This window comes from Grus americana, chromosome 1 (genome assembly GCF_028858705.1).
Source record: "Grus americana isolate bGruAme1 chromosome 1, bGruAme1.mat, whole genome shotgun sequence".
In the NCBI taxonomy this organism is placed as follows: domain Eukaryota; kingdom Metazoa; phylum Chordata; class Aves; order Gruiformes; family Gruidae; genus Grus; species Grus americana.
The window spans coordinates 116,105,227-116,120,078 of NC_072852.1; the positions used below are offsets into that span (position 1 = coordinate 116,105,227).

General features: G+C 46.7%; 1 protein-coding gene across 19 annotated transcripts in view; it reads right to left on the minus strand.

Annotated features, from left to right (window-relative positions):
* TIAM1 (TIAM Rac1 associated GEF 1) overlaps positions 1-14,852 on the minus strand; it is a 191,008-nt gene that overhangs the window by 81,022 nt on the left and 95,134 nt on the right. For 11 of the 19 annotated variants that reach the window (XR_008578961.1, XM_054839301.1, XM_054839318.1 and 8 more), the window contains one exon: positions 2,128-3,107. Coding sequence is in view for 18 of the 19 variants with exons in the window: in XM_054839340.1 (XP_054695315.1) it covers positions 2,128-3,107 (980 nt within the window). In the remaining variant the exon portion in view is untranslated. Of the gene's footprint in view, positions 1-2,127; positions 3,108-8,523; positions 8,703-14,852 lie in introns of all 19 variants that reach the window. The other 8 variants (XM_054839247.1, XM_054839258.1, XM_054839219.1 and 5 more) reach the window with 1 other exon arrangement.

Sequence of the window (14,852 nt, forward strand, 5' to 3'; positions counted from 1 at the left end):
GAAGGAATTTTGACCTTTCCAAAGCTTTAATTTTGTTGAATTTATATGTGGTAATAGTCACTGCCGAGACTCCTTATAGCCACCGTCTCCGAGCTCTGGAGTTACATCTAGTGAAACCAGACCCACAAAGTGACTTCCCTGGGTATAGCTGAGGCCTCGCAAAATGCTACGCAAATTTGTGACTTTCACTAAGTGCCTCAGAGGAATCTTCTTAACACCAAGATAGGCACCAAGAAGAAAAACAAATGCTTCGCTGTTCACCAGCGACACTGCTCTCTTTTTCTTAAATACACTTGAAAGAGGGCTGGAGGCAGCAGTTGCATCTAACAATCTTCATGAAAGCTGCTACGTTCAAGGCTGCCAAACAACATCCTGTTTTTTGCTGCTTCTTGTTGTTCTCCTGCTTTTTATCTTGCACTGCCTTGATGGAGCACCAAAGGGCTTTTGCGCTCACACCATAAAAATACCTCCAAAAATAAAGAGCTGATTTTGAAGTACAAAGCTGCTGTTGTGGGACGCTGCAGCATCTGTTTTAGCATGTCATTTTTATATTTAGAAGCGGCATATCTGCGCAGACCAAGCACAGCTAGTAAGCCACTCAGCAACCCCTTCCCATCAGCTCTCACAAGTCGGCGCCAGCCGATGGGGACACACACGCTCCTCTTGTCCTCCAACAGCCCTCCGCACCTCCGCAGCCCCACACCTCCGCTGCAGCACACTGCAACCTGCCTGACTCAGGCTGCCTAGCCTGGTATCTCTAACGCTGGTGTCCTGCCAACAGCTCAGCCTGGCAGCAGGACGCGAGCCTGACGACCTCCGACCTTGATGCAATGTGCCACTTTTTTCTTTTTCTAGGTCATGCAGCACGGTGTGTGTACACTGCATGGCATATATAGGAGAAACCATGCAACAAAATCAGGGGAGCTGCTGAAGCATGCAATCTGATGCACAGCTCTGACCTGCGTCGTCAGACTGTTCTGTCTGCGTGCCCCGGCCATGTTTCTGAGCTGGTGCCCACAGTTAGAAAATAGTGCAGGCAAAAAACGCCACGGCCAGTGTCTCCCAGTAGGTGGCTGGACCGCTGCTCTGAGAAGATCCAGCAAGCCAGACAAATTAACTTACACCGAGCGCGGTATGCCCGCAATATGTATGCCACATGCAGCTTGTACAGGTGAGCAGGATTTGTAGCTCCTTCTTCCCCCTCTCTAAGAGTAGTCTGCCACTTAACTGTAAGCACAATTGCTGTTTGCAGCGCAAGGCGGTGCTGTGTAACTCTATCAGGCAGAACACAGCCAAGAAAAACAGGGCAAAACATAATGAAGACCCTACAGCAGCCGTCAAAGCAAAGGTCACAGGACTGGTGTTTGGAGTGCGGGAGGGGCACTGGATAGAAAAGCTTATCTTGGCTCTGTGATGTCTGTTAAAAGGATGAAGGATGAAGGGTATGACATCCTCCCTGGCTAGGAGAAGCAGCATCTTCTCCATATATCTCCCTTCATTTTTCAGTTTACAGCAGCGAGCATCGCAGCTTGCAGGACTGGCTGTCTCCTGCAAGGGGACAGCACTGTTTCTGGGTGATGCTTTGCACAGATGTGAACACAGCATAATTAGAAGAGTGAAATGTCAGCCCAGAGAGTGTTTACGATGGAGAGATGGGGAAACACTCGCAGGTTTCTCCTTTGCTTCCAGCCACGAGAGCCAAGGAGTGCTTGCGCATGTGCAGGCAAGGAAGGGCAATGGGGCAGGGAGGGCAGACACAACTACCACGTGCGAGCTCCCCGAGCAGAGTGATCAGTTTTGGCAGCTACCCTGGAAAAAAAAAGGCACTGTCAGCACTGCAGAACACACAGGAAAATCTTTAGCTGGCAAATGCAGATTTATCTTTTCCAGAGGCAGTGAAGAGCAGAAAAGGCCCAAACAGAGTTGCAGATAAGGAACAGAGCAGAGATGGGATCAAGCCCGCTCCAGAGTCCAATTAGTCCAGCTCTCTCCTGGGTACAGCCCCCTTCTTGGAAAGGGAGTGTTGAAGGAAAACAGAGCCTGGAAGAACCTGAAATATCTTTATCTACAGAAACAGCTTAGCAAATGCCACATGCTTCCGTTTTACATAGAATAGAACTGCCTTACCTGAGTAGTTTTCGCCCTTCTGCCTTGCATGCTGTTACTATGGCTAATTTGTGGGTTCGTGGCCCCTTCAGAAAGGCAGTGGGATTTCCTACAGGGCAGTGTATTGTAATTGCTGTAGGAAGGCGCATCCTCTGTGGTAACCGATGCCATCTTATGGCTGCCGATATCCGGGATGTCGGACACCAAATTCCGGCAGTACCCTCCAAAGGCATTTCGCGGGCCTCCGTTGACGGTAGCGCTCGGGGTTTTGGGGGAATACAAGTCACTCATAGAGTTGGCGCGCTGGCAGGCGACCAGCAGCTGGGGGCTGTCGCTGGCCTCCGTCCCCCGTGTGGCCTCGGCATCCTTCTCCTCGGCCAAGCCCAGGATCTCCTCGTTGCTCGTTAAATGCTCCTGGCTGAGGTCGGAAAGCGAAAACTCCAGGCTGTCCTCGCGCCAGATGTCAGCCGATTTCGAGCGCTTCTTCTTGAAGCTGGCCGTCTCCATGAAGTTTGTCCCATTGGCCGCATATCGATGTGACCTTCCGTCGCCCTCCGCCAGGAACGGCGGCTCGTCCCCGTAGAGCCTGCTCTCCTCCGAGTCGGGCATGCTCTGGACGGAGGCGGCGGTGAGGACGGTGCTGCTGTCCACGCTGGGGGTAACAGAGGAGTCGGTGTGGTAGGAAACAGGCCGCAGGCCCATGTCCACGCGGTCCACCCAGATGGGGCTTCCAAAGTCCTCTAGGTTGCCCTCCTGGGCGAAGGGCTCCAGGCCGTTTTCCGCCAGGGACTGGGGGATGCTGGGGGTGCTGCTGGAGCGGGTGCTCACTTCCGAGTTACGGTGGATAATTTTTCCGGAAGAAGCGTGCCGCGTCCGGCGAGATGCTTTATTGGAGAGGCGAAGGGAGCGGGAAGTGTGCTTGCGGCCCAGGCTGGCGTGCTTGTCTCCGTAGAAAGCGTGCTCCACGCTCTGGCTCTCCGCGTTTCCCATGGCGTCACAGTCTGAGAGGGGAAAGAGTGGGGACCATTAAAGGCGGCAACCAAACATGCAGGCAAGAAGACACATGGACACCCCAGTACACCCAAAAGAGCTTTTTTTTTTGAAATGAACCTGTCCCAAAACCTACACCACAGCTTCCACTGGGTTTTGCAGGACATGCTTTAACAGCAGCAATTAATCCCACAGAATTAATTAAAGGGAGCCAGCGACCGTACCAGCAAACTTACGAATACAACTCAGATAAATCAGTACATAGGAAAAAGCCAGACGATAGCTATGCTGGTATAAATGAAGAGTGTAGAAGAGGGAAGGATTGAACCTCGAAGCTTGATGTGAACTGGAGCCAATTTACCACCAAAGTGCACTGGCAATCTCAGCTCTGCACACATTCACTTGACTCTTAGCATTAGCTTGGCAATTCCAGCCAAGACTACAAACTCAAAAAAATTAACAGCTATTGTTTATCTGCATGTAACGAGATGCCAAAAAGTAGAAGGATATATGCCTTTATCTGAGGCATATATCAGATATATATATATACATTTATTTCACTTTTTCTTTGCTAGGAACTGTGAGTTGAAGCACCAAATAGCCAAAGTACAAATTCAACTGTTCGGCAGCAAGCTAATGATAGGTTTGATTTCTGGAACAAAAAAACAGTACAACATTAAGCAGGTACAGAGAGCCCCACACAAGAAAGCCATATTATGAAAAATAAATTAGCATGAGTGACTCAGACTATACAAAAATAACCTTTCCTTCCCACTCACTCCGAAGCAGATAGCTAGATCTAAGCGCTTTGATCTAGCAAAGGGAAAACTGAGCTGGAACGCAGGGACTGGGTTTCTGTCCCCATCTCCGTACCTAGCCTCCTGCATTATTCAGTTGTGCGCATCCTGCCGTGAAACAGGTTTCCCATCCAGCAGATGGGAGTGATGATCTGGATTCAACCTTGAAAAACACTTTGAGGTCTGTGATCTCACTCAACAAATGTCAGAAATATTTTATCAGTAGTATTGGCTCCTTCTGGCCAAAGAGCAAGAAGAACATGAAAAGTAAATGCTAAAGTACATGGCCATTCAAAATTAAATAGGAGATCCTGAATTACACACAAGACAATTACATCTAGATACATAGTCCATAAATCTTGAACAGAAATTCCAAGGCAAAACCTCCTCATTTTGAGGTATTTCTATTAGTTCTTGGCTGGGTAAAAAAAAAAAAAAAAAAAAAAGCTGCCCTGACAGTAAAATAATCTGGAGTTTCTAATTTCTCGGGGCGATTTCTTCTCCTTTAACAGGATGCTCCGATGGGTATTGAGCCAGATACTGACAGAATCAATGTGCTCGTGTATTTTCCCTCACTATCTAAATACACACTATCGCTGCTGCACAGAACTGAATTAGCCCTACATAAATTACACAGAAAGCAAGGAATCGATTGTGCTAAACACAGGCACAGCAGTTCTGCCATAGGCTGCCCTGGACACGTATGGTGGAACTGAATTTCTGTAGCGATACTTCCGACGACAGTCTGAGGACTGCGCGTCTCTACCCTTCTACTCAGCTAAGCAGGTTGTGTCTGAGGCTAAAAATCTGTTCAGTGCTGGAGCAATAGGCACTTCCATAAATATCTGGACATTTCTGTATCTAAAATAAATATAATCGCATGTCAAGTAAACTATACCAGGAAATACCCTACATCTACTGAAATTAATGGCTGAACTCCCATTGACTGTCATGAAACTTGGTTATCATGCATCGTTTAGAAAAATAAATGCGCTGAACAGAGGGCAAGTTTTAATCTAAAAAAAAATGACAGCATTATAAATCCCTGGACAGGGTCTATTATTCCTTAAAATCTACAGCCCTTTGACATGGCCCGGATGGAAAAACAAATGTCAGCTAGCGTTTGCTTCTAAAACATTTTGTAGCACAAAAACTGCACTTTGTCTTCCACATTGATGTCTAAAACCAGATCTCAACACTCCCCATCTTGCAAAAGAAACCCTCACAGGATAATGCTTTCAGCTGCTTTGATTCTGAGATTCCTGCTAACCACACTTTCATTCGACAGGATTTCCACTGGCTGCAAAGCCCATCAGAGCATGCAACCATTTAACCCCAGTCTCCAGCCATGCAGCCATCACTTCAGTACCTATCTAAGGAGAAAGAGCAGTTTTAAAAGTGCTCTTGAAACCCTGAATGATTGAAAAGTGGCTCTTTACCTTCAGAAACAGAGCTGCTGAAGGGCAGGAGCATCCCCCGCACATCGCACAGCGAGGCACACTTGCTGATGAAAACACTGGGCAGCGTGGCTACGGAAAGCAGCCTTGTGCCACCACCTCAACGTAGTCTCCATGCACACCGGGCAAAATTTCACCCAGTCAAAAAGCAAGAGAACCACAAATGTCTTGGCGCAGAAAGGAGCAGCAGTCAGGCTGCATCCCGTGAGGAAATAACACTGCTAGAAAACACTCTCGTGGAAGGAGGGAAGTCTTTTCTCCGCAGATGGCGGCAGGAATGTTTACTGAGCGATTTCACACAATGAGAAGTATCTGCTAGATAGTGGCAAGAAGTGACAGACTTCAAAGTAAAGAGTTGTCCCTTTTTAATTCCATGGATTGGTGCTTTAGGTGAGGACGCATTTGCAAATCCCCCAGACGGCTATCTATCCCAGCAATTAGCCCATACCTCGCTCCTGCACCTAGGAAGGACGACTGAAGAGGCCTTACTCTAATCCCACTGATTTCCCCGGCGTTACGCTGCAGGTTTGCACGTTCTTCACGGTGGGTGCAGTGGGGCCACAGGCAGGAACAGTGCAGCTGATCCAGCTGCAGCGATGCAAGACGGCGCAGTTTGTCACCATCTCTCGTCAGAGGCAATCTCCCCTGGGAGACGCAGGGCACAACAGGCTGAGCCCACCTTGAGTGGGGACGGTCAACCCCACCGGGTAAAGCTGAGGGTGGCCGCTTGTGGGGTGCCTAAGAAAAACAGCTGCCCCTGGAAGGGACCCCACCTCCTACCTTCTCACCCCCATTTCTGCGTCGCCTCTGCATTTCCGGCTGAGCATTTCCATCAACCAATTCAGGTGCTCATGCAGCTGAGTCTGCTAAACCAGCAGAAAAAAAACCCAAGGGGGGAAAAAAGAGGGGGGGGGAAAGACTTACTCTATTAGTTTATTTTTGCTGTGATAGTGAATTCAACTGGCATGTGCCAGAGGCAGCACAAGGGTGCCCGTCTGGGGACACAGCGGGACGAGGACGGGGCAGCACGGCTGGAAGGTGACGCGGGAGCTGGGGAACAGGGGACAGCGAGTGGCACCTCCCCCATCTTTTGGCAGCAGTGAGCTGTAAGGTCAGCTCAGGCAGATGTGGAAGGGCAGCCCTGAAAGATGTGAATTCGCGCTGCAGCAGATGCCGGTGTCCTCAGCTAGCAGGAGCAGGCGCTGGGCAGGGGAGGGGAGCCCCAAACTCCCCCTCCCAGGGGCAGCAGGCAGACACCCCGGGGGCAGAAACGTCTTAAACTGCTCCAGCTACAGCTGCCAGATGCTGCCTGTCTACGGCTTAACTGAATTTAGCACAGTCAATGAAAAAAATCTGTATCAAATTAAGAAAATGAGTAATGTTAATGGGAGTTGCACGCAAATGCCGGTAGGACAAAGGCTCCCCTTGTTAGCTCACCCACCAAATCCAAAGGTGACCATTAAAGACCTATCAAGGTACCACCAGGATACAACATAAATCAAGTGTGACATGTCTTGATGCTTTAAACAGGTCTGTCGCGCTTGACCAAGGATTGCGACGCGTCAAAAATCTGTTCTGAATTACTCTCCAAAGCTAGCAGAGATTAGCGCACACAGACCATGCACTGCAAGCAGAACTAGTTGGAAATTTTTCAGCAGAAAATGTCAATTCATCAAAACCCAAACTTTTCATGGGAATAGACCGCTTTTGATGAAAGGCTCCTCTGCTCCAAGAGGGAGAGATTTGTAAACCGAAGCGGGGAGACAGGCACGTCTCCTGGACGAGGCACCAGCTGGGTGACTCAGTGGCTTGCCGAAGACGCGGAAGATCAAGATTCATATCTGCAGCCCAAGTCAGGCAAATGAGGGGTGGCAACTTGTTCCTCCATATCCTCGAGAGGCAACCTGACCACAGTGCTATCGGCTGGGACAGGGCCCTCTCCGAGAAGATTTGTTCCTTCCCACTTCAGAGCAGGGAAAATGGCAAAATTGTGAAAGTCTTCGAGGGACCAGGGCCAGGAAAGTCACTTTTTAGCCAGCGTGCACGTCAAGTGACAGTACAGGGGTTTGAGTTGTGGTTTTTGGTTTTTTTTTTTTTTTAAATTAAAACTTAAAGATTGATATCAACAGTAGGATATCAGCAAGCAGAACACAAATTCTGCAGGAAAGCTTTGGAAAAAAACAGTGTTCCCTACATCAGCTACCCTGGACAGACAGACTGAACTCTAGCTGAACTGCTGAGATTTTGCTGGATGTGTCTTACATAAAAAGGTTACACATAAAGATGATCACACTCTAGATGACCACTGATGATGGCCGCATCAAAGAATAAATTGTCTTTGAAAACAGTTACTTTCCATTATCTTCCCTTTCCCCAATATTAAATATTTCTTAAAATAATTACAAAACCAAAATACTCATTTCAACTAAACCTAAGTTACTAACTCTCAAACTTGCAAAAAGTTGGGCCTTTGGATTCCAGAAGAAAATCTGATATATATTAACTTTCCAATCAAATTTGAAGCACCTCGCAAGACAACAGATTGCAAATTTAAAATTAGATTGTAGTGGGAGGCCCTGGTGACAAATCTTTATTTTTCTCCTGGAGTGGAGCTTGAAGGCTGTGAGAACCAGAACAATGATTAAATCCACAGCAAGCAATGAGCCTACAGAAATAAACTTTTGCTAAAATCTGCCAACCAACAACAAAGATTTTTACTGAACTCACAAGAACCACATAGAAAAATGTACAAGACTAATAACCAAGTGTGAACATACACATTTTATTGTAATTAAAATGTGCTTTTTCAAAAGGGCAAGAGAGAGGCTGAAATTCCACGCTAAGCCTTTGAGTTTCTCGGAAACTCCAGCAGCATATTTAATTGCTTTCAAATCAGAACCTTTTAACCAGCCATTTCGTTTTTGTAAGCCGCTCTTACATATGTTAAAGCACGGGATGGACTCCAAAAAGGCCCTGCAGGCAATTCAAATAAGAGGAGGAGAGAGGGAGGAAGAGATCTCATCAGTAGCTGCTTGATAGCCATTTAAATGCCTTTGTATTGCTAAACGGGCGTAACCATAATCCCCATGCAGCTTATCCAATTTTTCCCCTCCCCGCGAACCATTATACAACACAGCAAAGTCCTAAAGACAAGTATACGGACACACATGTACCTTCCGAGGCAGTACTGGTGTCCAGCGCAACCTTCCCCAAAAGAGCTGTGGCATTTAGAGGTATAGAATTGCAAATGATACCAAAATGAACAGTTACTGGGACTGCAGAAGCTGTCAGCGCCTGCCACTCAGCGACTCCATTACTCTCGCGTCAGAGTCTATGACTATATGCCAAAAACCTGGGGAGAAAGAGGGGAGAAAGAAAAAAAAAAAAAAAATCAGACAAAGGGTTAGCAGGAACGGGCTATACAGGAGGGCATCTTCTGCCAGGTCCTGTTATCATCACTTACCTAAGAAACACCGTGCAATACAGCATGTGAATGCTGTGCTTAAATTTGAATGATGAATCTGATGATGGCAGAATAAATGAAAAACCCAGTCAAGCACCGTCAGCCCAAAGTACTGAATGCAGAGAATTCCTCTTCCCACCACTATGCACAATAAAAATCCCCATAGACATTAGCATGCCCCTGCTGAGGACGGTCTGTCTCAGGCAGGGCTAGAAAATCTCAGGTCCAAAAACACACCTGCATCCAAAGCCAATCGCCAAGAAAGGCACCTTCCAGTAAACCAGGGTGTAACTTCTGGCAGCAAGGGGGAACCCCACTGCCCAGGGCACAGGCCCGAAACTGGAAGACCTCAGAGGAGATTTCTCTGCGCAGACTGTCTAATTTATGAAAAGGGCGGTTATCTGAGCAGGGATTTCATTAACATTTTTCAAGGGCAAATCAGACATGTAGGGCAGAGCATTTACATGCATTTTTGTGCACGGTGAAAGGATCGTTGGGTTAATTGCATTCACTAAGGCGGGGATACAAGAGACCAGTCTGCACCTATTTAGATTTAAGACAAGTCAGAAGAATAGTCCTCAAGTTACACACGTGTCCACTTGTGTGGGTACCAAATCCCAGCCCTTTCTTGGCCTGATACCACTGGCAAGCTCCCTTGCAAGTACGGCAGCTCAAGGGCCAGTCCTGTGAGATACCAAGAACCACGCGCTCTCCGGAGGGCTGGGTGCTCTCGAATCACCCAACTCCCTCTTCTCCCAGCCAAACACCAGCGGTGAAACATCAACTCAACACTGCACGCAGAGTTTTGAGCAATTACAAACTTTTCCAAATGTCTCAAGGAACAAAAAACCTTGGAAGAGATTACTGATGCCCTTCATGTTATTAGAGCTGCTTGGTGGGGAAACTGTGATCCTCAGTCTTGGCTGGATTCTCAAAAGAGATGAGAGTCACCGGCTCCTTTCTAAATTAAAAACATTCTCATCTTCTTTCTCCCTCCTTCATGGTCCCCTCTCTGCTCCCCACCTCCCCCTCTTCCCCCAAGCTGTTGGTTAAGATTTGAAAAGCAGTTCATGAATTGCTCAGGAGCTGGCAGAAATTAATAAAATGAAGCTCATTTATATTGAAATGGACTCATTACCATGCCAGCTGCCAATAATTTGCAAGACGGGAATCTTGCTGACAAACAAGGTCCCACAGGCAGGAGGCTTCCCACCTGCATCCACCACACGATAAGCAACCCTGCAATGTGCATTCCTCACTTCCAAAGGGCATTGCGACCATCTTTTTTCAGATCTGCCTGCTGCTGCCCCAGAAAACTTGTCCAAAAGAAGTAAAAAAACCAGACATAGCCAAACTTTATCAAATTTTCCATCCTGAAGCGGCTGTTGAGGACTTTGCAACTCACTCAGAAAAATATGCTCTGGGCTGAAGCAAACGCTGGTGACTTCTGTGAGAAACCAACTACAATGTTGCCTGCTCCACACACTGCCTATGCTCCCCTGACAAAAATCATTCTCTTCTTGCACTCATTTGTTAAAAAGGTGGGAAGATCTAAAGTAGATGTTTACAACTGGGTACTGGATTATCCAAATCCTCGCTACTCTCCAGTACATCTGAAGGGCTGGCAATAGCCTTTGCCATGAGCAGATGAGAAGAGAATCCCTCTCTTCCTCCAGAAGAGAAAGATTTATCATTACCCACAGATTCTTTCCTGAAAAGCTTTCTTCCTAGTAACTTTTACAAGTAGCTTTTTCCCTAGTAACTTTGGGAGAGTCTTTGCCAAATGAAACCAAGTCATACTTTTCAAAAAGAACATGAGGTTTTTATACTTCTCTTTGCCATTAATACGCACTGGAATAGTCATCGCCCCTGTGCTTCCCGGTTCACCCCAACAGCCCAGGCTCTGCCGCAGCAGAAATTCTGGAGGTCTGCAGTGCCAAAGCAGCCTCAGACAAGGACTTCCCTCCGACAAAGTCTTGGCAAAAGGGGATGCCCATGCTCCTCCACCAGGAGGAAAGGCAGAAGCAGACACAAGCACAGCTCCATGGCTTGCTTCCCAGCACAGAGCCCTTCCCCGCACAGGACGCATTTGCTCCTGTGGACACTTACTCTGTCAGTGGAGCCTGACCAAGGGGGAAGCCGACCGCACATTCAGACCACCGGTAACTCACCCGTAACTGTTCTCAGGGTAGATGGAAAGTTGTAAACATTCACATGTGGAACAGTTCACCTCATTCAAAAAGAAACATCAAATCAAGATTTTCAAACTTCTATGCTCAAGACAAAATAGTCTTAGAGCTGACTCCTGCAAACATACATGCACACACACATATGTATACATCTGTGATGCATGTATGCATGCAGCTATGCTGATGTCTACATACATCAATGCAACTCCTCTTGTTCTTTGAAGGTTTGGAAGTAGCACAGCTGTATTTATTTCATAGCCACAAAACGGTGCCTTGAAAAATCAGGCCAAGGAGTTCTCACAGGGCTCATCACACAGCAACGTAGGTCAATCCAAACTGAGGAAGCTCGCAGCAAACCACCATGAATGGATTAAATGAATGCATAGCAGGGAAGCAGAATATATTAAAGGAGCACCTTGTTATTCATCACATCTGCTACCTGTGATTCTAGGTACAGCAAAGAGAGGTTTGACTTTCACATGCTGGGAGGAGTTTGCAATGCCAAGAGATTAGGAAAAAAACCAGCACACTTGTTTTCTTTTTGCTTGCGGACACCGTACGTGAACATTAATGGATGAAAACTATGGAAGCTGTAGTTTTCTAAAAGTCTTCTTTTCAAAGCAGAACCCTTTCTTTCCAGCAAGGAAAAATTAGTATGCAAGTATATCCCCTTGTCCAGTGAACATGAAAAGTTGGCTAGAAGGATGACAGCTCTCTTTCAATTCTATTTTTATTTTCTGATTTTATGATGCATCGTTTTTGTCAGATTCCAAATGCAACTGCAGATGTGAGATCAGTTGGTCATTAAGCTTTGAGAAGCCCTTGGTAAATCTACCATAAGCCATCAGGATGTATATACATAGACAGAAAGCAGTAGTCATTTCATACAGAAACTATTTAATATTAATCAGTGGCTCTGGGCTGCATTCCCCACCCACGATCCCAGTTCTGTGCCATTGTAACTCTGCTGTTCGATCCCGTCTCCTGAAATGGAGAATCAGGCCCTTTATTTGTAACTGGAGGCCACACTTTGTCAGCCTTTGTTACCTCTAGTTAATATGAATTGCTACTGAAATCAATCAATCAAATAACCTACCCTGAGAAGAAGGTAAATGCTCTAGTATGTTCCAGGGTCCTGGTGCCCTAACAACTCTGGTTGTCCCCACCCCATACCCCTGGGCTGCCCTCCACAAAATAAAACCCACAAGAGATGGGTGGGTGGGTGGATGGATGGATGGATGGATGGATGGATGGAGGCTACTCTTTGCCTAGATCTTTGCCTGAGACGGCTTTCCATGAGGGGGCTGGGTGCACGCATGGGTTCAGAAATGTAATTCAGAAATGCTCCAAGCTTCCCCATTCTCAATGTTGTATGTAGTACAACACTGAGCTGCAAGACCAACTCCAGTGGATCGAAGAAGCTAGTTGAGTTTTAAACCAGTGAAAATAAATGACAAACATGCTCCTTTTTGTGTTTTCTTTCTATGACATATAAAATATCATAGAAACCTTTAGTTTGAGAGAAAAACAAATTTTAAACCAACTACGGCTTATACTACCTGTCAAAGAGAATGGCTGCTCCTGAAACTGGAGTCAGACAATGATGACCATCCAGACAAGGCTGGGGGGACCATCCACAGGTCCACAAGAGTTGGCCGGCAGAGCTGGAATTGCAAAACCTCTTTGCAAGCGTCTCCCTAACACTCAACCTTCATGTCTGTCACAGTTAGGAGAACAATGCTGGGTGATGTCTCCAGATGAAGAGGAGGGGAAAGAAAAATAAACCCACGTTCTCTTTGTGGAGAACTCATAAAGGAAAGATGTGGGAAGCCTTCTTCCTCCAGCTGTAGCACCACACCTATGAGAATTTCTAAGGGAAGGAAGAAAGGGCAGAAAGAGAGGGAGTGAGGAAGGTCCATCAGAAGACCTAAAACCTCTGTATAGCCAACAGTCAACCACCCCCAAATCACAGCTAAAGAAAACAAAACCAGGAGATAGCACTGACAAAGCATTGTGGGGCCTTGATAATAAATTAATGGAAGAGAAGCACAGGCAGCCCAAGGGAAAGCCCCCTCTTCAGGGTTTCTATATTTATACGAGGGGATGTGAATAATTGACATGGTTGTGGGTTTGTTTGTTTTTAAATCATTGTTACAAGTATCTGAATGCATTTTAAGTCTTTCCCCTTCCCTTCTGTTTTATTTTTAATGGTGGGAAAATCCCCCTTTCTTCCCTAGGGCAAATCTGCAAGGTTTTACACGTTTGCAGAAAAGGGCAAAGCAGGGAAAGGAGTCTAATTTCAGATCATCAGACATAAGCAAATCTATGGGAAGCCACAAGGGCAACTCCCTGGAGCCTGTGGGGCAGACGAACAGCAGCTTGCGCATTGCATCCTGGGAAGCGGAGAGGTTTTATAACCCGCTCTGGGGAGCTGCAGGGAAGGAGGAGCCCACTTGGCCTCCATGGAGGATGAGAATGAGAAAGGTAGCTACAAGGAATGCGTGCGTGTTTGTGTGTTACTTAAAAAAAGAATGCCCAAAATGCAGCTGAAATAAAAATAAGGTGTGGTTTGTTTGTTTACCTTAAGGTTATGCATTATTGTTATTACACTTTGCTTGAAAAGTGCTTTCTGCTTGTGCCAAATGAGCAGAGAACTGCTGATACACAATGAGGATGAGATGTGCCAAGTGAATTAAAAAAACACTATTTAGAAGTAACAAGAAAATGTTCAGACCAGGAGACAGAGCCCTGAATGGATCCACCCAAGCACTCACTGCGCAGCTGAGGATGGGCAGCCGAGGAGGGAGGAGGGAGAAGCGGAGCTGCACACAGCAGACCATGCATGCACAGAAGAACCACCCAGAGCCATGATCTCCGGCAATAAAAATTGAAACCCTTGGCTTGAGTGACTGGGGAGCCACTGCAGGCAAGATGTGAAGGATTAAAATGTTGCGGAAAAAAATTAAGACCGATAATTAGGGGAGGGGGAATTGGAAAGGAAACGTTTCGTGTATATCCTCATTTAAGCACAGAGGTAAGTAATCTGATTTTCAAGCAATGCCAAAGACCTCACACAGATCATTAAGATGGTGCCTGAGATATGAAGACGAGTATCTAATTTTAGATACACTGACTTAAATACCAGGGAGGGATTCCAGAGGTCTATGAAAAAACAGGCAGCAAATTAAACTCGGGCGAATGCACAATCGGAGTAGCTTTCGCATTTTGGTCACATTCTCTCTGACGGAGAACGAGGTACCTCACTAAGGTACAAAAGCATTATAGGGTATGCTATATAATTAGTAGAAAGGACGTAAAAGTAACAAAAACCTTCGCGATGAGGCCACAAGGGAAGTATAACAAGGAAAAGGATCAAAGCGGAGGATGTCCTTTTAAGGTTATAGCATGCCTTGCGGAAGTTTTGGTACCAGAATCTCTCTCTGTAAGGTCCTACTTTTAAATCAGTATCTCACAAGACTTGGTCTTCACTGACATGGCCTGCCAGGGCCACTGCGCTGGGCTAGGATGGAGAAGCCGGCAGCCGCAGCGCTGCAGAGCAGGGCTCAGTTCCCACCTGGCAGCCTGCTGCCTCCTGTGCCACCTCAGGCAAGCCGGGGAGACTTCCCATCACTCCTTTGCTCTCTGCGAAGCACAAATACAGAGCTCTCATCCACTGCAGAAAAACCCAAGATGGCCATATCCCCAATTTAAAAGGGCACTGAGCAACTCCAAGGAGGAAAGCCACATTTACCCAACAGAAAGCAGAGGCTAAATATCACACGCTTCTTGAAAATAAGAGCGCTTATTGCCTGGCATGTCGCCGATGCCATGGCTGGGTTGCTCTGGCATC